Raw genomic sequence first — 24,559 nt, forward strand, 5'->3', positions numbered from 1 at the left:
GTGTAATATCACAAAGTAGCAAACTTAAACCCTCCTTTTAGAATATAAAAATAAATATGAAGCAAGATAAAAGATTTAGAGTAGAAGCAAGTTACTCTTCACTTCCTTCTTCTTGATGAGTTTAAGTAGTATTTTATAATAAAACATAAAAGTCTGCATTGCAAGCTTCAAAAGATCAGTTATTAGGTTAAAAAAGAAAGTAATCTAAGTGTCATTTCTTAATTAGACTGTTTAGTCTTAAAAGACCTTGTAACAAAATATAGTTAAGTAATTAGTAAGGCATTTTGTGCCTTTCTAATAAAAAGCTACCAAACTCATAGCTGTAAGACTGTTTCACTGATAAATAATGAACACCTATGTCCAAACATAAAATACTTTCTCAAGTGCCTTCAATCCCAACCTTAATAAAAGTAGAAAATACAAACAAAAAATTCACAGGTCTGGGCTTTATATAAGAGAATAGTAAACTTTCTTCACAGAGTAGGGAGACAAAACAATTCCTTCTCTAGCTGGGACCAAGGACAAATTATCCAAACCTCAGCCCAAGAGAACAAACAACATGGCATGAAGAGAGAAAAACAAGAAGGATGAGATTCATAACCTAAAGCTGTAATTGGACAATTAATTCCAATAAGCTAATAGACCAAAATTAAAGAAAGTGAGAGAACCTGTGACCAGTTGACCATTTTGGGACCATTTTGGTTCATCTTGGGTGCAGCCCTGGCTGGGCTCCTGTGCTGCCCAAGGTGCATCCATTGAGGAGATCATTTTAATAAATCCCTGCTTTATTCTTTAACTCTGCCCAGCCTCTGTTCTAGCTCAGCCCTCACAAGGCATCACTGCTAGGCCTCACTTAACCAGCCCAAAAATCCCAAGCACCTACTCACCAGAATTTTGGTAGTGTAAGCACTGTTGATAGCGATTGCATTGACCAGCAGCTCCATGGTTTTGGCAGGGATGGAGTCGGGGTCGGGGATCTCCTTGTAGTGGACGTCGCCCACGTAGGCCTGCACCACGGTCATGCGGTTGGTGGTCAGCGTGCCCGTCTTGTCCGAGCAGATGGCCGTGGCGTTGCCCATGGTCTCGCAGGCGTCCAGGTGCCGCACCAGGTTGTTGTCCCTCATCATTTTCTGAGGGGAAAACCCACCAAAAGGCAAGTAAGGAACCCTTCGATGTCGGCTTTGACAGGATTTTAGTCGTAAAAAGCAACACAGCCCACAGTTTGTATTGCTGGTGAGAACGTTCCCTAAAGCAGAGTTTTGGTGAGGGTCAATAACCCCAAATCCCACTTGCAGACAACCAAGCTGTGCCTATCCCTGAGGTAATTTTGCCTTTGATAACCTAAAAGAATTGCATCGTTTTCCTGCAGTAGGTTTGCATTCTAAGGAACAGCTGAAACAGGTTGTTATCCCTCATCATTTTCTGAGGGGAAAATCCATCAAAAACCCAAGTAAGAAACCCTTCGATGCTGGGGTTTTGAGGTTTTTAGCCATTAAAAGGAAAGCAGCCCATGGTTACTCCTGCTGGTGAGAATATGATGTCCCCTAAATCAGAGCTTTGGTGAGGGCCAATAACTCCAAATCCCACTTTCAGAAAACCAAGCTGTGCCTGTCCCTGAGGTAATTTTGCCTTTGATAACCTAAAAGAGTTGCATCATTTCCCTGCAGTAGGTTTGCATTCTAAGGAACAGCTGAAACAGGTTCTTATCCCTCATCAGTTTCTGAGGGGAAAACCCATCAAAAACCCAAGTAAGAAACGCTTCGATGCTGGGTTTTGAGGTTTTTAGCCATTAAAAGGAAATCAGCCCATGGTTAGTCCTGCTGGTGAGAACATGACGTCGCCTAAATCAGAGCTTTGGTGAGGGCCAATAACCCCAAATCCCAGTTATAGACAGCAAAGCTGTGCCTATCCCTGAGGTAACTTTGCCTTTCCCTGAGGTAATTTTGCCTTTGATAACCTAAAAGAAATGCATCATTTTCCTGCAGTAGGTTTGAATTTTAAGGAATAGCTGAAACAGGTTGTTATCCCTCATCATTTTCTGAGGGGAAAACCCACCAAAAGCCAAGTAAGAAACCCTTCAATGCCAGCTTTTGAGGTTTTTAGCCATTAAAAGGAAATCAGCCCATGGTTAGTCCTGCTGGTGAGAACATGACGTCGCCTAAATCAGAGCTTTGGTGAGGGCCAATAACCTCAAATCCCAGCTACAGACAGCAAAGCTGTGCCTATCCCTGAGGTAATTTTGCCTTTGATAAACTTTTAAAAGTGTTGCATAATTTTCTTGCAGTAGGTTTGCATTTTAAGGAATAGCTGGAACAGCAAAGATGAGCTAAAGGAACCAGGGATTTTAAACATTATTGTTATAGCAAATATTTTGGATTTTTTTCTTTACACTGCTTGGAATGCCAGGATGCTATCTGGCAGCACACAGAAGCACCACACGTTTTGGGGGAAAAGCACAAGAGAAAGTAAGAGAAAAAGGATGGCAGAGGAAGGACATCAGGAAAATGAGAATACGTTTTCAAAGCAGCTACATTCTTCATTAGCAAAACCCCATATTCGAGCCTTGCTCCTTTTTTAAATAATTGTGATATTTGGCTGCACAGATGCTAAGAGATTCCTTCCTAAACTTCCTAAGTGAACTTGTCTACATGGTAAATGGAAATCAATTTTACACCATCTTCATCTAAGATTCCCAGAATGTTTAAATCATCTAATTAAATTGCTCAAGTAATCCTGAAGTCCAGAATGTTAATCCTCTTTAATTTCCTAATACAACCATTTACATTGACTTCAAAGAACTGCAACTGCATTTAAGAAAAGTACATGAAAGCTACAGTGAAACTCTTAATTTCTTTGAGAAGCTCCAGTTTCTCTGAGAAGTGTTCCTGAAGACTTCAAATCCTTGTCAAAACTTTGTACAGTTGCACAAGAAAATTTGAATACAAAATTATTCTATATCAAAAGACTGGACTATTTTCAGAGTACATTCTGCTCAATAAATTCCTGGTTCCTTGCAAATTAAGTAGGTATTTCTACTGCTTGATATTCCTGCACTGTGCAGTTTTAAGGAAATGTGCTGAAAGATGTATTGGCGTTTTTGTTAGAAATACTTTCAATATAAGTGTTCTTTAAAGCAATTTCATGAACATTTTGAGCACATAATTTTCAGACCATTTTTCATCCCATCTGATAAAACCTGAGGACCAACTCAGTGGTGAACTCAAGCAAACAGCACTGTTCTCCCTGGATTATTTTGAATGTCTCTTACCTTTACAGAATAAGCCAGAGAAATAGTGACAGCAAGTGGGAGTCCCTCAGGAACAGCAACCACGAGCACAGTAACACCAATAATGAAGAATTTAACAAAATACTGAACGTAGACAGGAGTGCACTCAGGCAACCACTGCTTCTTGTTGACCACAAAGGTGTCAATGGCAAAATACAGTACCAAGATGATGACAGTGATGGCAGACATCACCAGACCTGGGAGGAGAAATCACAAGTTACCATAAACCCAAACAGCACTGAGAACACAATCAATTAGAAATTGGGATTTGATAGGAAATTCTTTCTTTCTTTGTGACATTTTTCACCAGTACCAATAACAATAAACCATACAATGAAGAAAAAACATTGCCATAATATATTTACAGTGCACAAGGAATTCTAGGAATTCATTTTCAAGCACTTACTGCTGCCTTTACAACTTCCCAGGCAGTGCAGGAGTTCTTCTGTCACTTAAGTTAAGCTTATTCAATTTAGCACATTACTTTGCCTGGTACAACATTTAGCTGTCCTTTTAACCCCCACCTTTTACAAATTACTTGTCTATCCATATTTAAACACCTTTCTTCTAAGTAAGTACATCTTTAGAGGCTTGAGCAAAGGAGCCTCCCATGTTGCTGTATAAAATACTGTAGAAAAGTCCTACAGATGAGGCTGGGTGAATATGAAGATGCAATAATGCAGAATTATCCACAGGACAGTTTTTCACTGGGTTTCTTTACAATGTAACTAATACTGGTGTTTCCAAGGTGTCCCTTTTCAAGGGAACATCTGCAGAGTGTGTATTTTCATGAGCAGAGGTTCCAAAGAGACAGAGCCACCAATAAATATTTCACAGAATTGACAAAATGTTCCAAGCATTCCATCAACTCTCCCAACGGCTGGGATAGCACTCCTGCTCCACAGTTTTGTCCCTGGGTTTGAGTATACAAATTAAAATTTCCACTATAGCCTCAGCTTTGCCTTGCTCTGACAGCCCTGTTTGGCAGGTTTGTGTGAAGGAATTAAGCCTGCATTTTGGAATAAATTAATTTCTCCCTAATGAGATCATAGAGTAGAAGGAGAATGCTGTGAACTTCATGTCTTAACCGCAGTTTTTGAAAAATTGGTAAAGTTGAAGGATGTTAAGTTTGACAGGAAACAGATGAGTCAGGAAGATCGCTCTGTGCCAGAGGATAAAGGAAAATCTATTAAAATATTGCACAGGCAAATACTCCTGACAACACAAGACATCCCCATAGGCTGCTCAACACCAAAGAAAAACCAAATGAGGCAATGATAATTAATTTAATTCCTGTTGCTTGCCACATTCTGGTCAGAAACCCCTACACAATTACTTCAAGAGTGATGTTCAGGTGACAGAGCAGAAGTCAAGGCAGTGCAGAAAGGTATTTAATCCAAGGAATTAATCATCAGGGGGAACAAAGGAGAGGAGCTGGAGGAATATGAACTGGGGCAAGGCATGAAATTGGATATCAGGGATGATAATCCTGGATTTGGTCACATTCTGCTCAGGCAAAGGGAATTGGCATCGAGGGGTTATGAGATCAACTCCTGTGATGAGCTCACAGGGGGATGGGAAGGGGAAAATCCAAACTGGGGGAGAAGGCTGAGGGAGATGGAGCAGGAGTAAATGGATCTGGGAGGGCCTCCACCAAGGAGCTGAGATCAAAATCCCTTTTAGAAGATCAAAATCTCTTTATTACCACGAGAAAAGCAAATTTAAGGAACTTTAGGCCCTTATGGAAGGTTTCCACTCTCTGCCCACATGTTGGAGAAGTGCTGCTTCCAACCCCAGGGGCCAGATGGTTCTGGATACAGGACCCCAGAGATGTGTCATGCTTGGGGAGAAGGCAGGAATGTGCATATTTGGGGAGAACAGAATGATTTCAGAATCCATGAGAGGGAAATACTGTGTGAGTGATATTTTGAGATGGTATTAGAGATTCTGAAACTGTGCACTCCCAAGTTCTGAGGGGAGAGGAAATTAAATACGTAATTACTGCACTTGGGAATATTAACTCTGAGAAAAGCTGCATTTCATTTTGATTCGAATATTCATTACAATCCAAGTTGCCCAAAGCTCCTTGACAGTCAAAGCTGATTTTTAGGAGAATAAAAGACCTCCAGCACCACATATTCTCCTTAGAACAGCTTTGTGATGACCCATTTCCAAATCTTGCAGTAAAAACAGGGCCTGTCCCTTTTCAGAACCATTTGCTTTGCAGCTCTTCGCCTCCTGCGCCCCAGAGGGCTTTGGTGTCACCCAGCCATACCTGCTTTGCCAATCTGCACTGCCAGCTTGGTCAGCTTTCCCTGCAGGACGGATTTTTCTTTCTTGTGCATGTTGGATTTCTTCTTGTCCTTGTCGTCTCCCTCTCCCCCTTCTGCGCTCTTCAGCGGCTGCATCTCCATGGCAGCAGCCCCGTCCTGCTGCTTGGCTGGTAATGCAGAACAAAACTGTTACTCCAGAGCTTCATCCCTTCCTTTCCTCCGTGTTCATCCTCTCTGAACCAGCCAGCACCACAGGGGCTGCCTGGGACAGTCTGTGCCAGGGACACCCTCGGCTCCCTTGGAGAGCCAGCGGGGCTCTGCAGGACACAGCTGTGCCAGCACATCCCTCAGGACACGTGGCCATTTGGGCTGGAAAGCGCTGATTGGGGTTTATCCCTCATTTGGGCCCCCACCCACGATGCTCTGGGCCATACACATATATGTCACTGAATGTCTTGCAGGTGACTTGGCAGGTGACAGCACCAGCACTGCAGCATTCCCTGCAACAGCAGAGCTCCCCATTCCTCTGGGATTTTGGGGTGCCTCTTAGAATGCAATGCACATTTCCAATGCAAATATTTTGAGGTTGCACGGGTCACTCCTGTGTCACCTCTCTGGGCTGCAGGGGCACCTCAGTGACCAGGGGACCACCCTCTGCCATCCACCCTTCCAGAAAATCCCTCAGTTATAAAGTTTCCTCAGCATTCTGTGATCAAGGTGCTCAGCCCTCGGGTCTGGTGGTGGTGGTGGCATCACCATTCCCCCACAAAACCCACACACAGTTTCAGGGCTGATCCCTCCTTTCCTGACAGAATGCCAGCAAAAGGAAGCTTTATTTTTACCTGTTTCTGAAAAGCAATGACATTGCAGTGGATATATGTGCATGTGTCTGGTTTGTACCGAGCACAATAAATAAAATAGGATGAGATGAAACTGCTTTGCTTTCATGAAGAGATTGTACAAGACCGTGCTTATTTGACCTGGAAATCTAATTTATCTACCTAGCCTGAATGCTTATTATTTAATAGCATTTTATTTGGTACTTTTGTACCATGAACCACTGAGTTTCTCTATCCAGTTTCTGAGCCATCACCTTTGCAATGTTCAGTATTATCTGAGAAGAGAAAATTGTCGTTTAATTTGGTATAACCCAAAGAGCTCTTGATAGCTGTGTCTTATAATAAAAAGGGAACCATAACTTTGCTTCAGAGAAAGCAAAATATTGATTCCAATTTCTTCCTGACATTGTATATTAAATAAGAAACACCTAGGACTCTCAATCTTTCCGTTGTTTACCCTCATAAAAGGCTTTTACACTGCTAGATAACACCTTGGCTTTAAGGTTTCCTTTTTTTATTGCTTTGCCTTTCCCCTGCAAATGAAGAGATGTCCAGACAATGCCATCAGACACCAGAGATGATGAGACATAAAAAAACTGGGCTGGAAAATCACTAACAACACACAGGATACACAACTTGCACAGGAACAATTAATCCAAATGAGCTTTGTGAGATGAAAGCAACATCTATAAATGGTCCCTTTAAAATGCTCCTCTCCTAAACCTCTGCAGCTTGTGGGAGTTACAATCTCTGGGGCTGGGGTTGGCTGTTTGGGGTTTTTTTGGACATTCTGAACAATTAGGGCCAGTTTCACACACAGGCACAGACCACAGGTTCTCACTGTACTTTGGGACAGGGTTGAACTACATGCTAACAATACAATCCACAACCTCCTGAATAGCAAAGAAGATTACCTTTGTTCTGGTTGTTCTCCATATTCCCATCCTGCATCTTGCCTAAACGATGAAAAATTCCAACAGACAACAGACAGTAAACAACCTTCAGCCGAGACAGAACACGAAAATGGGGATTTATAAAAATGGGAGACAAAAAAAACCATGAGCACACCACGGGCACCTGGGCACCATCCCCTGCCCTCACATCTGCACTCACAGAGGGGCCAAGGAGCTCCAGCCAAGCTCAGGGCTGGAACACCTCAAATGCTGAACATCACCACGTATTTTTGAAAAATCCGCATCAATTCAGAGGGGAAAACTAATAAAGTGGTTCTGGTGGAAAGAGGAATTGGAATAATATTCCTGAGCTGATGTTTCAGAGGGCTGGGACTTAAAAATTCTGGCACACACATAGAGTTTGGCTTTCCTAATGTATTCCAGAATTAAATTAATCATGTTACTAAATTGACAAAAATAGAAACAATGGCGTTAATAAATCTAAATTAATAAATAAAAAATGTAAATCAGATAGGATTTTAAAATTACGTCTTCCTCACTTGGTTGTACTAATTAGCAAATTTCTCCTGGAAATACAAGTGCCAGGTGACCTAAATTCAGATTTATCCTGAACATAGATTTACCATGTGCCTCTTTAATTTCCAGCTTGACATTTTATCCACCAACAGTTTTACCACAGCAAAGTCCTTATTCCTTTGTGCCTTTTTCAAGTGGAAATGTCATTTGAAAGTGTGCATGAGATAAAAATGGCAAAAATGCACAAATCAGATACAAAACTTTGGTATTCAGAATTACAGCTAAATATTTTCAAATTAATTAAAATTTTATTGGTGGGATTTCTTACAAAACTTGCACAGTAACTATATAAATTTATGGAAAAGGTTACAACAAACATTATCTCAGAATGGATGACAATGTCTTTTGGTAGTTATGTAAAATGCACAATAAAAAATGATGCTAAGGAAAATTCAGTTAAAATACCATTACAGGATTGTTGACACATTCTAATAAGAAATGTACCATCAGGATTTATTAAAAAATGTGCCAGCAGGTACATCTTGTTCTTCTGACTGCCATGTGGATTAATTTTCTCACTCTGCTGTGAATAAATCATAACAGAATGGAAAAGCTAAGATGCATCTCTTGCACGTTTTCTTTGCATTAAGTGGGAGAGCAAAAGTGACAAAATTAGTGTTATATTTGTCAAATATAGGCCCCAGTGCCACACTGGGAAATTCCAAAGCCCAGAAGCAGAGCCAGGGAAAGGCTTTCATATCCTAAAATCATCTCAGAGCTCAGGTGAATTACTGCAATGAACCACTGACCATCAACTGCATGTCTGTATTTCTAATTCTATTCCTACCCTGGCAATAACAGGACTTTTAAAAATTCAGAATCCACCTTCCAGAGCTTTACACTTTGCACAAGGGAGGAATCCATGAACCTGAGCAAACCAAGCTCCTTTCCACAGTGAAATTCCCTATAAAACCTTGGCCTGGGGGCACAGTTGGACTCAGTACCTGCCTGGTGGCTGTTTTTCTTAGAAGGGCTTTTAATAAAGTTACTGGAAGACACAAAATATCTCTGGAGATTTGGATTTCTGGCTGGAGCATAAAGCCATCCCTAAGAATTGGAAGGCATTAATTTAGAGCAGGCAGTCTGCTCCATTTCCTGCTCTGGAGATCCTTTTTGCAGAGTGCAATTCCAAACCTCAGAGTGGCAAAAAAAATGGAACAATAGTCAACCTTCAAAATGATAAAAATCACCAGCAAAACTCAAATGTAACTGTCTCAACTGGCAGACAAATCACAGAGATTTTTTTTCTTAATTAAAATATGTACTTTTAGGACCGTATATTTGCTATTTGATAGCATAATTATCATAAAAATTTACACCAACAATTGACTGGCTACCTGAAAATAGCAGTACACAAAATAAACAATCATTAACGACATTTTAAACTCAGGTATTTTAAAAATACATTCTTAATATTCTTAATCTACTGCATTCATGTTATTGAGTGGGGGAAGTCATCAGAGGTAGTTACAGTTCAGTTATTTAGACAGAACAACAAAGAGAAGTTAATTTGGGTAATCAAGATAAAGGAAAGGAAGCTGTAAACTCTTTATATCCTCCTGTGCCAAATAATTTTAAGGCTGCACTTTGGTATAAAATATGAACAAGGAAATGAAGGCAGAAAGAAAGGTGATAGAATCACCACTGCTGAGAGATCCTTCCTCCTTCCAGGCACAAATACTCCCCCATCCTTCTCTCCTGGGTCCATCATTTAGAATTGTCAAAAGGACGAGTATTTATTGATATTTTGATAGCATCATGATAATTAATTCTTTAAAAATACAATATTTTTTACATAATTCTGAAAATATTTTCTTCTTTTCTGTTTGGAATGATAAATAAATGTTGTTTGGGCTGGAGAAATCCATCTGAGTTTTTTATCATTTTTCAAAGCAAGGATAAAAAATCAGAAAGTTTAGAATAGCATTTCTAACATCTGCATTCTGAAGCTGATTTGAAAGTTCTGAATTTAAATATAAGTATTTTTTCACATGCTTTTGCCTCACTACAATTCTTGTATTTTGGAAAGGACTCGTGGCACCTTTACTGACCAAATTCTTACTATAAAACTCATGGACTTCACCAAACAAAATTCCCAAGAAAAGCCTCCCCTTTATCTGCTGCAGGCCTTGAGGAAGAGCCAATGACACAGAATAACAAAGTCCTATCACTATTTTGGAAATTATTTCCCTCATTTGGAAATATTTATAATTGGAAGAAGTGTTTGGAATCAACCAAAGAAAATAATGGAATTATGTTGCAAGTGCTGAGAGGAAACCACTGTGTTAAACAGGAAGTTTTATGAATGCATAATCCTTCTATGCATTCAATAAATAACTTCACTTACAATTCAGAAATGGATTAAAACATAAATTTAAAAATGTATTTAAAATAGAAAAATAATATTTTTAAAAGAGTTCAAACTGCAAATTGCTTTGCAGGAGCAGAAGTAGCTCAGTACCTGCACTGGAATTAGCTGTAGATGTGAAATATTCCAGCAGAGATTTCTCTGAGTCTGGTCAGCCATTTCTATGCCTTTTCTATATTTTTTAAACACACATTTAAGTAGAAAATTCTCTAGCTCACAAATGCCAAAAAACCCCAACAACCCACCCTGGAAATCCTGATTTAGGAAGGTGGCAGTGCTCTACTGAAAGGAAATCAAATTTGGGGTAATTTGAGTTACTAGAAGGAAATCAAATTTGGGGTAAACAAGCTGTAAACAGTGATTGCTGCTTCCCTGATTTTCATTTTTCCAAGTTACCTTTACTAAATATAATACTTTGGAATGAGATTATTTTTCCTGAATTACTACATTTCTGCAAAAATTTCTGCTCTGTTTATGGCCTTAACTTGCAACCTTTCAAAAACTGAACATATTGTCCATAGTTCTGATAATGAGATCAGCAACAATTCTCTATTTTGATCTCAACTACTAAAATTCAACATTAATAAAAATTTATAAGAGTTCCTTTAGTACAGCATATAATACACAGGCTGGGTCACAAAGTAAATGATTTTATCACTACAGGGTCATAGGCTGACAACAAACTCTTTTGTGTCAATTGTTTATTGATAATTAAGAATGAAAATATTTTATCTGAAATATAATTGGTTAATTTTTCAAGCAACAGCATTTCCTGAGCTTGCTACTTATTCAAGTATATAATTATTAATTCTTATTTTAAGATATTTTCTACACAAAGACTGTAGGTAAAATTCTTGTTTCCAGTCATACCTCAGGAATAATTTTTGGACTTTAAAAAAAATATTCATTTAAATATTTTTATTTTTTTATTTATTTTTAAATTAATACAAAAATATTCATTTAAAAATGCAGCTATTGTGCATTTCATCCAGACCAAAGGAATATGCAGATGAATTTGGGGTCCTTGCTTTGTAACTTATCCTCTCTCCTTTCTCCCTTCCAAACCATAACTACATTTTCACAATTTCACTTCAGGACAGCAGTATTTCATATATATGCAGTATTTCATTTCAGTATAGCACTCATCAGCAGTGCTAAAATTGAGAAACTACTGAGAAATTACCAGAAATCTGGCATTGCCCATTTCCCAGATAATTCCAAAGCCCTCAGATCTATGTTTGCCTGCCTGTGTTCTCTGAGCAGTTCAACTGTGGAAAGCATCTCCTGCCCTTGTTGATCAAAGACCAGCAGAATTATTGACCTGCCCCATCTCAGAGGAACTAAAATCCAAAACATCCTTGACTGCACAAAAAAATTCACTCCACACTGCAAAGGCCTGAGCTTGTATCCCTCAGCTCCAGGATAAACATGGGCAGTAACTGTTGTTCCTGACTGGAGAGAGGATGATGGAAAATCACATCCCTAATTCCGACACTGATCTAATATCCCCTGGAACTCAATTTCCTCATTTAGCTCAGCATTAAGCCCAAACTCAACAGGGATTTACCAGGCAGCCCCAGCTCTGAGCAGAGCCCAGGGCTCGTTCTGCACCTGCAGGGCACCAGCAAAGAGGGGCTGAACTCTGCTCCCATCCCTCCTGTGCAGCTGGCAGGGATTTTACACTCACCAAAGTGGAATTATCACAGAACCATCACAGGATGGTTTGGGTTGGAACCTTAAAGCTCTCCCAGTGCCACCCCTGCCATGGCAGGGACACCTCCCACTGTCCCAGGGTGCTCCAAGCCCCAGTGTCCAACCTGGCCTTGGACATTCCAGGGATCCAGGGGCAGCCACAGCTGCTCTGTGTCAGGACCTCAGCACCCTCACAGCAATGGAGAATAAAACACAATTCATTCTCTGGTCCTTGCCCTCTAGGGAATCTGGAACCAGGGTGATGGAGGTCCCTGCCATGCAAGGAGATGTAGCGATTGTAAATCCTAGTTTTCCAGAATGGGTTTTAAATCTGGTTATATGTTTCTTTTAAATTATTTGATAATAGGCTTAAAGATTTCCTGTGTCACTGTTTTAAATAAGATCCTACAGCAGTAAATCCTGTTCCTTGTTTAGCACATGATATTGCTGTCAGAAACTCTCATTCCACACGTGAAATGCAACCTGCATGGAAAAAAACTTTTCACCGATGTGATGAAAAGTAGAATGACTTTACTCAGTATTTTTGGCTCTGCACAAGAAGGAAAGGCTGCTTGGCAAATAAAGGCTCATGCATCTGATTAGCAGCAAAATACAGCTGATGCCTACACTAATATTTACCCATTCAATCCAATTTAACACTGGAATTTCACTGTTAGGAGAGCCACTGAAATATCTGCGGGCTAACAAGCAGGGTCAGGAATCTGTCCTGGGACACAGTCAAAACTGGCTGCAGGAATGGTTTGCTTTGGGTTTAGTTTACACAGGCAGGCTCAGGAGAAAGTCACTGAGGGCTCACACAAATATCCACAAAACTTCTCAGTCCCTCCTGAAAACAGCAAAAGTTGTTCCTAACACGGTGTTGGTTGAAATAGAGACAGATCCCTGATCCCAGCCTTCTCTCAGAACTGTGTGAGAATTATGAGTGAAAAGGAGGAGAAGCAGAGAGAATCCCTTTCTCATGGTGCTCTCCTCCAGATCTATGTTGAATAATGAAACTTTATAATAAGACATCAGGTGAATCTGCCTGAAAGTTTTGAAACTGTCCTGACATAACTGCTTCTTTTAACTGCAAATAAATGGCAAATAAATCACGATTCCAAACTCTGCCTCTGCCAGGCTGAATTCTGGGGGGATGAAGCTGCAGCATCCCTGTGGCCCCTGTGCCAAGCTCCTGCAGAGCGTGGGGAGCAGGATCTCTCAGAGTGCAGTCACACAAACACAACATCTGTGCAGGTCAGCGAGGGGAGAGGGAATTTGACACAGTCAGGAGAGAAATCCATCAAATCAGACAAGCCGGGGGTTGTGACGTACCATTGACTAAGCTGGCATTTGCATTATCAGTGGCATTTGCACCTGCTGCACCATCTGTGGCTGGAGGAGGGTGGGAGGAGGGATGGGAAGAATCTACTGAGCAATAATGGATAAAAAAAAAATAAATAAATAAACAAAAAAGCACAACAACAAAACAGCAAATAATAAATAAATAATAACAGCAACGCAAACGAATGCACGTGACAGAGCAAAAAGCCTTCGTGGCTTTGTTTGCTCTCAAAATCAAAGAGTTTGAAATTAATTAACACAAATTTCCAAAGCAATGTAGCATTGGGATGGTGTCACAAAGTAAGCTGAAAACTCAAATAATAACAACAACAATAATAATAACAATAATAATAACTAAAGAAAAATATGAAACACATTTAGCAAAGTTAAAGGAGCTGGTGAGAACTGGCTGTACACAGTTCTGTGTACATTGCTTTAGTCCTTTTATGTGTTATTTTTCTGTACTTTAATATAATTTATGCATTTTTAAGGTGGTTGAAATGTTTCCTTTGGAGTTAATTTACACAATGCATGTGTAGCTTTAAAATTTGCATTTTAAAATGTATTATATCTACATCTATTCATACTTCTACATAGGACAAGGGTAAATATTTTATGTTTTAAATAATTTTGCCCATTATGATTTATCATCACTGATGCATCCCAGTCTAACATGGCTCAATCCATGTCCTGTCATCACCCAGGTAAAATGATTATTGATCTGAGTAGAAACATGGAATTTTCTTATATTTTATGTGGAAAAGGCAAATATAGCCTTGAGAAGAATAAGGGGTTATTTTAAATCCAGATAACGGACATGAGACATTTCCTGGTTTGTGATGACATGAAAGAAGAATCAGAAAAGAAAACCTCTTCTTCTTTTCAGTCATTATCCACATATTAGAAAAAACTGGACAAGAAATCTTTCCTAACAGGAAATTGAAAAGCTTGAAGATGGTTTTATCATTTTACTATGTTTTTTATAGTGAAGTTCAATAAAATAGTCTCTGCAAATAATAGCTAAAATTTATTTTGTTTTGTTTCTGGTGGTTAATTGCTCACAACAGAACCAAGTCCTCCCATGGATCCTGACTGAGACTTCAAACTGCTCCAGTCCTTGCCCCACAGGGATTATTTCATGCTGTACTGGGCTGGTACTGCAGAAGAATGGGCTGATTTTATTTACAAATGGTAAATTGGGAGAAGAAAATAAACAGCTCCCAGGATTTAAAAACACACCCTGTGCTACTGCATGGAGGAAAATTTCAATTGCAAATTTGATTACTGTGGTGGCAACGACTTAAACTGTTTTGGTGACTCGTGCTCGCTCTTTATTCCGTTCGGATCCCCACCCCAACCAGCACAGCGTGAGCTGCTAACAGCAAATCAAGTATTCCACATGAAATACTTTGCAATTTGCTTCTGGAGAACAGCTGATTATTCCAGCTGAACGGGAAGATTTGCAACGCCAACAATGCCTGCTCACCAAAAGATTTGGCACCAGCAATCTTGTTGATTTGAAATCATTTTTTTTTAATTTCAACTTGACTGATTCGAAGATGATTATTTCAATCAGCAGTTCCCCCCTGATTTGCATCATTGGATGGGGTACAATTCTTACTCTACCTGGAAGCTGCTGTTCCTCCTCCTGTTTCACACCTGCATGGTGATTTTTAAAGTGTTAATGAACAATAAAAGCACACACCCACACAGACTGAAAGGGGCAGGGTTTCTGAGAACTGCAGGTTTATGTTCCAGAGGTTTTCATTTGAGCTGGTGCCTCCATCTGCCACCAGCTCTGCCCAGGCACGAGCACAAAGTTTCATCAGAAAATGTGGAGGAATTCTCTATATTATGGATTATTTATATTTTAGGTGTTTATACAGAGCCATGTTCAATTAAATTCTGTGTCTGCATCCAAATCCTAACACACTTCTGTAAGAATCTCTGTCTCTGAGTAAGTTACAGCCACAATGTGGGGAAAACTCCCTGATTTCTCTTTTCCTGCCTTTCCAGGCTCTTCCCTGTGAAACCTGAAATAACCAGCAGTGTCCTGAGCAGAGCCCAGGGAGCCCAGCCCAGTTAAACCCAGCACAGGGAGCTCTCAATCCCACAGGGCTGAAGCTGCTCCTCCTCTCCCCCAGATCTGAACAACAGAGCAAGAGCAAACTCCAAGGTGCTGCTCCAAACTGGTCTGGCATAAAAGAGTTTTCCTTTGTGAAGTTTCAGTCTTTTCTCCTTTTAATTCTCCTGGAGCACCCCCCACCCCCCCATCATGCCTGGCAGCTATTTTGTATTTCTGTGCAGAAATGAAATGGTAAACATTTCATTTAGTAAAAAGGGATTTCCTCTAAGCAGCAAAGAGTCAAAGGGAGACACTGAACATGCTCAGAAATGGAAATTGTAGTCCTGAAAACCATTTGAATTCGGCCTTCCTATCTGCAGTTTCATATAAAATGATGGAAACAAAAAAAAAAAAAAAGGTGGAATCATATTGCCTGAGAGATAGCAAATAAAATGTTCAGTAAAGCTTTAACTGCTTTTTTATTTAATTAATAGCGACCACTAGAAAGAGCAGAAATGTCTGAAAAACCTGTATTAATTGGCCCTTAATCATGTCTGAAAGACAACTATTCTTAGGACAGACTTGGAATGAAATTGTGGAAGCAGAACAATTTACAAGACTGCACAAAGAAAAACTGGCAAGGACAGACATTAAATCACGTTTCTGCTTAGTGTGCAGCCCATAAATTAGCAAATGCTTATGACATCACACTGTAATAAGGTGAAAAGCCCAAAGAGGCTTCTTGATTTCATTAACTGATGCAGGACATGAAAGTAAAACTGTCTGCTAATATTTACTGCTACATTCTTGGCTTTTACTATTCTTAGCTCGACCTTTACACCTGAAGAAATTAAAATGCCTCTCAAGTCAGCCACTGACATTAAACAACCAGGCTAGCAAAGAGCCACAGCTTATCTTTATTTTAATCCTGAAGCTCCAAGACAGATGCTATTTCCATGGCCAAAGGGGTTTTTTTCCTGGGGAAAAAATATTGAATTGATAGAAAAGCACAAAATCTTAGCACACTGTAGGTGAGCATGGATTCATGTAGAGAAGCCACAGCAACTGGAGCATGCCCAGGAATCCCCTTGCAATTCAGTATGGACTGGGAGCCTGCAGTTTCACACTGGAAAAACATCTTGTTATCCAATGGATTTATTGGTTAACAGCTTCTGCTGTTTTTCTGTGTGACATGTGATGATAAAAATGTGTCATAAAAACAAAAAAAGGCAGTTTGAAAAATCCCATGTATTTGTCAAGAGCGGAGGAGAGCTCTGGCTGCACAAAGCCCAGGAGCTTTCTCTGGAGCATCCTGGTGATGGGAAATTTACCTTTCTTGTCTTTCTTCTCCTCCTCTTCTCCCCCAGCTCCCAGCAGAGTGAAGATGATGCCAGTCTGAGAATTCACCCCCACAGCAGTCACCAGCATCCGCCCAGAGCCTTCCATGACATGGGTGCCTGAAAAGAGGCAAGACAGGTTACAAAGAGCTAAAAATAAATGTAAAAAATTATGCAAGGCTTTTCTGAAAGGATTGAGAGAGATTTGCTACACTTTATAAACCTATATTTAGGGGTATATTACCACATAACCAAAATAAACCCTGTTGTGCATTATTCTCAACCAAGAATTAATGCTTAAGCACAAACCTCAGGCTGCACATCCATCACCATCAGACTCTTTTTTTAAAAAGAAAAATTGTCACCAACCAAGTTTATCTTCTGCAAGAAAACAGTTTCAGCAAAGCATCACAAATACACAAATTAGGTTAAGAAAACTACCCCAAAATAAATTTCATTCAAACCTAAAATCAGAAAATATCTTTAAAAGCCAGCAGAGATTTGGTTGGTTCAGTTGGAAAGGAAAAGCGCTGCAACCTCCCTCAGAAATTTATCAGAGCCTCCTTTAAGATGTGTCACTATTTCCAAATACCTTTTAATTAAGAACTTGCTATTTGTATCCCTGTGTTTTGTTCTGAGGGAATCTTCTCCTGAATTGGATGACAAAGGTGGATAAAAATATCCTCCAAAAAGTGCCCTTGGCTCCTGGGCTCCCAGAGCAGATCTGGCAGGCAAAGAGGCACCCAGCACAGCTCAGGCTGAGCTCTGCACACCTGGAGAGGGCAGAGCAGGCAGAGGGGATGGGATGGGGTGTGGGGGGCCCAGTTGTGGGTTTCTCTGGGTCTGGATTGAAGGCATTTGATTAGTAGTTTCATGTTCAGACTCAGGTGTTTATTATTTCTTATCAGTAAAACAGTCTCACTGCTGTGAGTTCAGCAGCTTTTCATTAGAAGGCACAAAATGGCCAACAAGCTCTTGTTCCAAGGTCTTTTAAGACTAAACTATCCAATTAAGAACTGACACCTGGATTATTTTCCCTTTTAACCCAATAACTGATCCCAAAGAGCTGCAATGTGGACTTTTCTGCCCAATTACAAAATGCCACCCAAACCCATGAAGAAGGAGGAAGAAGAGGCATGGAGAAGAAACCCAGGATGACACCCTGTGCCCTCCATCTTGCTTCCATCCACAACACACTAAAAATCCCAAAACTGAATTTCTCACCAAGTGATACAACTGCACTACTCTCTATAATCTATTTCACACTTTTGTGGATTCTGGTTTATCTTGAAGTCTGGGAAACTTTCTCCATGGATGAGGGTCAAAGTCAGAGCTTCCCTGGGGGTCAGGGCACCCCAGAGCAGACAGAGAAATATTCCCAGTGGTGCCCTGGGTTTCCACAGTGGGGCAGATCTTACCTGACAGCAGCATTGGGTCTTTGTCCACGGATTTGCGGACCTGGTCGGACTCTCCAGTCAAGGAGCTCTCATCGATTTTCAGGTCATTGCCTTGAATAAATATCCCATCAGCAGGTAGAAGGTCACCTGTGGTCAGAACAGGGCAATGGAAAACCTCCATGAGATTGTTTTTATAATCACACTATGGTTTTGTTATAAAATCACAATTAATTGCACGAAAAGGTGAAATGAAAGAAGAAAGGAAGGAATTACTCCTGATTGTGTCCACATGAGCCACAGTAATGCAGTCCAGCCAGGAAAGGCTTTTATTGGAAAAATGTTCTGCTTCATGCTATCCCAAAATTCAAATTTATCACATTTGCCTCACAATGGACATCTCCATCATGGGGGTTTGCCAGGGAAGTGCTCCTCACATCACCTGAAGGTTTCTCCATCAGAGTTCATAGGAATTAACAGCAACTAATGAATAGCTGAGCTGCCCTTTCCCCTTCCCTCTCAGGGAGCCCTTAGGTAACTCCAGGAGAAATGTGATGGCTGATGGAAGGGGGATATTGCTGGAATTAACAAATTCTTCCAGAGCACACAGAGTGTGCAGGAGTTCCTGCAGGAGTCTCTCACTCCACTGGAGCACAGGGCTTTCCCTATGGCATGGAATTATCAGGCACCTCATTTGGGGGGGTCAATCTGGATCTGAAGCAACTCATGAGGGGATCACAGAGGCCCAATTCCCTTCTACACAACATTTAAAAACACTTCCTCTTGCCCCTAACTGGACAGAAATAAAAATAAATTAATCTGAATAATGTAATCCTCTGTGATAATTACCTTTGTATGAATAAATAGAGAAAACCGGAAGGACAAATACAGAAAACTGGAAGAACAAACACAGAAAACTGGAAGGAACTGGAAATCTGACCAGTCCTTGCCAGTGAAAGAAATTCCCATCAATTGAATCGATTTCCTAGCGCAACTTTACAGCAGGTCTTCATGTTCTCCTTTTGCCCTGACAGCTCAGGTGTCACCTCAGCATGGCCAACTCTGATTTTCTGTCCTATAACCCTGCCAGGGAAGTGAGTCCAGAAGGGCCAGCAGAGCAGCAAGCCAAGGCTCCAAAGGCCGTGCACTCACCATATTTGACTTGTGCAATGTCCCCGACCACGATCTCTGCCACGGGGATCTGGATGACCTGTCCCCCTCGCACCACGGTGAACTTCTGCTCCTGCTCGATGCGGCTCTGCAGCCCCCGGAACTGCTTCTCCTTGCTCCAGTCGTTGAAGGCAGTGACCAGGACCACGCAGATGACGGACAGGAGGATGGCAGCACCCTCAATCCAGCCGGCTTCGGCCTCCCCCTCATCCTCAGCCCCTCCTGTCGCAGTACCACACCCTGCGGGGATGGTAAGGATCGCTTTAGGGAAGGTCGGGCGCACCACAAGGAATGAAATTTGCTGTGATGTGACAAGGTGAGGGGATGGAGCTGCTTCTGCAAGCGCTGCCTGCTGATGAAACGTGGCAGAATGGAGGAAAAGGACAAATAAAGAGATCTGTGAAAAAGGGAAAGTAAATAAATCAACGGAAATCTTTGTCCTTTTAATTTTTCTTCTGAGCGACCCATCCTTGGTGAACCCAAATGGAGAGAGAAAGCACCAATTCTGTTTTAGATAGAGGACTCAGAGCTTCACCTGAGCCACCAAAACCTGCAGGGTAAGAATAAGACTAATACTGAAGAATATGAATAATACTGAAAAATAATACTGAAGAATAAGAATAATACTGAAGAATAAGAATAATACTGAATAAGAATAATACTTCAGAATAAGAATACTGAAGAATATTAATAATATTGAAGAATATGAATAATACTGAAGAATAAGAGTAATACTGAAGAATATGAATAATACTGAATAATACTAAAGGTGACAGGAAGGACTAAAACAATAAATGACATTAAATAATGCAAAGCAATGGCATTAAATTCATATTAACACCCTGCCAGATTAAATTAAACAATTTTAACACAAATTTTTTAAACAATTTTCAACACAATTTCTGAATGTTCTGAACTAAACACACTTCAAGGGAGCACTCCTTAAAAAAATACTGGGGTCAACTGAGTTTATGAGCATTTCAATTTGATAATGAATATATTAAGGAACACTGAGTAAAAACAATTCCCTGATATTAATTCATCAGTCTTCCCTACAGAGAAATGCACTGGGATGCTTCTAGAACTGCAAGTCCATTATTGCTGCCAAAAGCACAACAGCATTAAGAGAACCACTCTGTTCTGAACTGTTAATTCTGAATCACTTTATATACATCTGCTAATTATTTATTTCAATTAAAATTTAAATGGATAATATTCACCAAAGGAAAGTGACATAGCTCTCCTTCTTACTGGGAGAAATACTGGGCAGCCAAGGGCACCTTCCAGAGCCACAATCCAGAGAAATTCCAGCTGGTGGGAGACAGGAGAACTCAGCCTGGCCAGCAGAGCCTCCTCTCCTGGGGGATCTGGGAAGAATTGTTCCCATTTTCCATGAAGAATGGGACCAGGCAGGGATTTGACATCACTTCTCCACCTCACCCAGGTACCAGGGGGTTCAGCAACTCCGCTCCCACCTCTGACTGAAGTTTAATTTGGTTTATTCATCACCTCTCACTAGAGACAATTAACAGCCAGGTTGATTCCTGTATTTAAATTACAAACTGGAGCATCATAATCCATTAACCAGCTGAGTAATTACTCTTGCATGTGAACAATAACAAAACTACCAAAAGTCAAAGGAAAAAAGATGAGCCTGAACAGCCACTAAGAGAGGAAGAAAATGAAAACAAAGGGAGTTTTTAGCCAAGTTCTCTGTAGTTTACACTGAGTTTCTAATGGCAAGGCAAAGGCTGCTCCCAAGGGCAGGGATGTCCTTCCACTGCTGGCACACCCAAACCTGCAGCACAAGAACCTCACCAAAACCACTTTTACAGCACTCAAGGAAGAAATTAAACAACTTTTTTAAGTCCAGTACCTTCAGCTGCTCATTACCAGCCTAAAATGCAACTCAGAAACCAACCCTGCAACTTCCTCCTGCAGCACAATGGGGGTTTTGGGAAGGAATTATGAATTTTGCTTTGTTTAACCTTAATAATCTCAATTGGGCTCTGTTGGATTTTTAGATTCCTTTTCCAAATCAGCAGATTCACTTTTGTCTTGATTGTTTTAAATTAGTGCAAGTAACTCTGTTTCAGCAGATATAACACCAGAATTCACTCTTCTTTTTTTTTCATTAGATATGACTTAGAATTAAATATGATGAATATTCTGGTTTTTTAACAGCAAACCTCCTCTTCTATTTCTCACAAAAGAAACATGGCCTGGTCTAGCCACAGTCAAACACTGATTTTATTTCCTTTTCGGATGGTTGAAATTTAGCCCAGCTTGTACAAAATTACAAAGGTCTGCTGCAGAGTAATATTTCCAAGACCCTTCAATGTAAAAAAAAAAAAAAAAATCAAAAAAAAACCCACCTTGATTAAGAAAAATCAGGTAAAAAATAAATATATTCCTTTACTTGAGCAGTGAGGTTAATTTTGAGTTTGATCTCCATGTTGACATAAATGGTATCATGGAGCATGCAAATAATACAAAATATTATCATTAACATAAAAGGAATTACCTGTAGATACCTTGTAGATTAAGCACAACCAAACAAAAGACTTCATTTTTCAGCTGAAAATTTTGTTTTTATTCCAGCTGAAAAAAATTGTTTGTAACAATGGAAGAAAATCTGAAGGAAACAGATTGAACTCAGATCAAGTTCTTGGAAAGCGTCCCTAAATCTGACAAGCTTCCACACTGAATAAAAAATTATGTTTATGACTTAAAATCATGAGACAATCATCCACAACCCAATGAAAACAACAAAATTTTAAATGCATTTAAGTTTCTTTTCTGTTCCTTTCAGCTGACAATGATAAATTCGGGTGGAGCAGAGGTGGTTGAGGGGAGGAGGAAATTTTAGGAGTAGAGGAATTTATTGCCAGACCTCATTAAAACCTTTGAGAGGATGGAGGAAATTCTGAGTTGATTTTTGAGTCGTTAATTGTTGACATTCAATGTGGCCTCTCTCAAACCCCAGAGCCCAGGCGAGAAGTCGATCAGACCAAGAGAATTTCCCCAAATTTTGTTTTTGCATTTTACACTCCACAGAAAGGAGAGGGGATAAAAGTGCTACATAAATTAATGCAAAATGTTCTTTTTTAGGAATAAACTCTAGCAAAAAAACTGTCTGCTTCTTACAAGAGCAAAATTTGAGCAGATTTTTTTAAAAAAATATGAAAAGCAAGAATTTAAAATCCATCCTCTGCCCTTTACAACATGATCCACCTGTCAGGGAACATTTACTTGAATTATGTGGAGTTCTTGCTTCCAAACTGTTTTAGAGGTGTCCTTTTGATAGGGGAAAAAAAATAAATAAAGGAAACCTGCATCTCCATTGGTTTGAGTCTGTCTAATGTTTTCTTATAGATTTACAGGAAAACAATTGGGTTTTTAGGGTTTTTTTCTGCTGTTATGGTTTTCTAGAAATTATAGATACACTTAAATGGATTTACAGAAAGAAACTTTATGTATTTATAGGGGGAAAAGACACAAACATCTTAACTCTATATTTAGATTATCTGTCCCTATAGCAGTGTAAAGTGACCCAGCACTGACCTTACAGATAAGGAGAAAATATGAAATATTAATAAAATACATCATACTATTACACCTAAGTAGCAAAATTGAATTTAAAGCACCTAATTTATTTAAAATGTTCATATAAACTTGAAAAATTCATGTGGAGGTATAAGATTGGTGTTCTGCTTTCACAGAGAGCATGTGGCTCTCAATGCTACCCAAAAATCTGCCTGAGCTTTTATTGAAATGCACAGAGTGAAAAGCAGCACAAGAGAGTTGTTAACATGCAGATGTGATTTGTGGCAGGGTTTCATTCCAAGACAGCAAATTGTGATGTTCTCATCTTAAATTCCCTTTAACAGAAGCTCTATCTGTCAGAAACCCCAAATGCAGGGAGGTAAAAAAGTTTAAAACATGGAGCTCTTTTTTCCCACAATTTTGAATGTGCCTTGGCCAAAGTCACAGAAAATGTGCAGGGCTTAAAACTGAGATGCTGAAAACCAACAAGTCAAGGCTGCAAAGGGCTGGGACTCCTTTGGCACAAAAAAAAAAGCTGATGGAGCCCTAAAATGAATCAATTTATCCCAAAAGGAGCGCCCAGGTGAGCTGGAGCTCCCCAGGAGAGGGAGAACCTGGCAGCACAGCCTCAAAAAAGGCTCAGAAACACAAAAAGGGACCAAGGAGACCCTTGTGCCCATAAAACATCTGAAAGGACGTTTCCAGAACTTTGGGGAAGGAGAACAGAACTTTAAAAAGCTTAAAAGTGGGCCAGAAATAGATCAGCAAAGCTGATGGAAAAGTGTTCTACGGGGGGGAGATGAAAGGAAGGAAAAATCCAAAGGAAAGGAAAGAATAGGGAAGAGAAAGAATGGAAGAGAAAGAATAGAAAAGGAAGAATAGGGAACCCATCACAGGCAGGGAGCCCAGCTGAGCTGGCAGCAGCTGGATTTCCATCTCTGCAAGGATTGGAGGGCTCCAAACCTGCCCTGAATTTCCATTCTCAGCCCAGCTGAGGCAGCAGCAGCTGGATTTCCATCTCTGCAGGGAATGGAGGGCTCCAAACCTGCCCAGAATTTCCATTGTCAGCCCAGCTGAGGTGGCAGCAGCTGGATTTCCATCTCTGCAGGGACTGCTGGGCTCCAAACCTGCCCAGAATTTCCATTCTCAGCCCAGCTGAGGCGGCAGCAGCTGGATTTCCATCTCTGCAGGGAATGGAGGGCTCCAAACCTGCCCAGAATTTCCATTGTCAGCCCAGCTGAGGTGGCAGCAGCTGGATTTCCATCTCTGCAGGGAATGGAGGGCTCCAAACCAGCCAGGAGCCTGGCGGGCTGAGCAAACACCCAGATACTCACCTGGGCTGCACTTCGTCTCAAGAAAATTCAAAACTGGCCTGAGAAACCTCCTCTGCATGAATAGAATTTAATTATATGGAAGGGTTTAGAAAGAAAAAAATTGAAAATAAAAAAGGGAAGAGAGGCATAGGTTATTAAAGGGAAAGTTAGAAAAAATTTGAATGTGCTTGCAGTGAAAAGGGGAAGAAGGAGAGGAGGAGGCACAAGAACAGGTTAAAGCACTTCAGGAACAGTGAGCAAGAGGCAGCATGAGGTAATATCTGGTGGCTGTTATTAATAATTTCAACTTAGTGAAAGCTAGCAAGCAGGAAAGGGAATGAATAGAAGTCCACAAAAAGCCAGACAGCATCACCTGACAGCTTGGCAGGCTCATGTCCTGTTGGATCTGGAGTGCTTTTACACCATTTCAATGTATATTTCTCCT

The 24,559-nt window shown here is 40.4% G+C and overlaps 1 protein-coding gene across 14 annotated transcripts in view; it reads right to left on the reverse strand.

Moving 5' to 3' along the window:
* ATP2B2 (ATPase plasma membrane Ca2+ transporting 2) overlaps positions 1 to 24,559 on the reverse strand; it is a 407,966-nt gene that overhangs the window by 79,278 nt on the left and 304,129 nt on the right. For 8 of the 14 annotated variants that reach the window (XM_063164426.1, XM_063164418.1, XM_063164419.1 and 5 more), the window contains 8 exons: positions 19,238 to 19,495; positions 18,110 to 18,235; positions 16,686 to 16,811; positions 13,281 to 13,376; positions 7,313 to 7,354; positions 5,562 to 5,726; positions 3,269 to 3,483; positions 888 to 1,130 (listed from right to left, as the gene is read on the reverse strand). In XM_063164426.1, coding sequence (XP_063020496.1) covers positions 888 to 1,130; positions 3,269 to 3,483; positions 5,562 to 5,726; positions 7,313 to 7,354; positions 13,281 to 13,376; positions 16,686 to 16,811; positions 18,110 to 18,235; positions 19,238 to 19,495 — 1,271 coding nt within the window. The remainder of the gene's footprint in view (positions 1 to 887; positions 1,131 to 3,268; positions 3,484 to 5,561; positions 5,727 to 7,312; positions 7,355 to 13,280; positions 13,377 to 16,685; positions 16,812 to 18,109; positions 18,236 to 19,237; positions 19,496 to 24,559) is intronic. The other 6 variants (XM_063164432.1, XM_063164430.1, XM_063164425.1 and 3 more) reach the window with 3 other exon arrangements.

Source organism: Melospiza melodia, chromosome 10, assembly GCF_035770615.1.
Source record: "Melospiza melodia melodia isolate bMelMel2 chromosome 10, bMelMel2.pri, whole genome shotgun sequence".
Lineage (NCBI taxonomy): Eukaryota > Metazoa > Chordata > Aves > Passeriformes > Passerellidae > Melospiza > Melospiza melodia.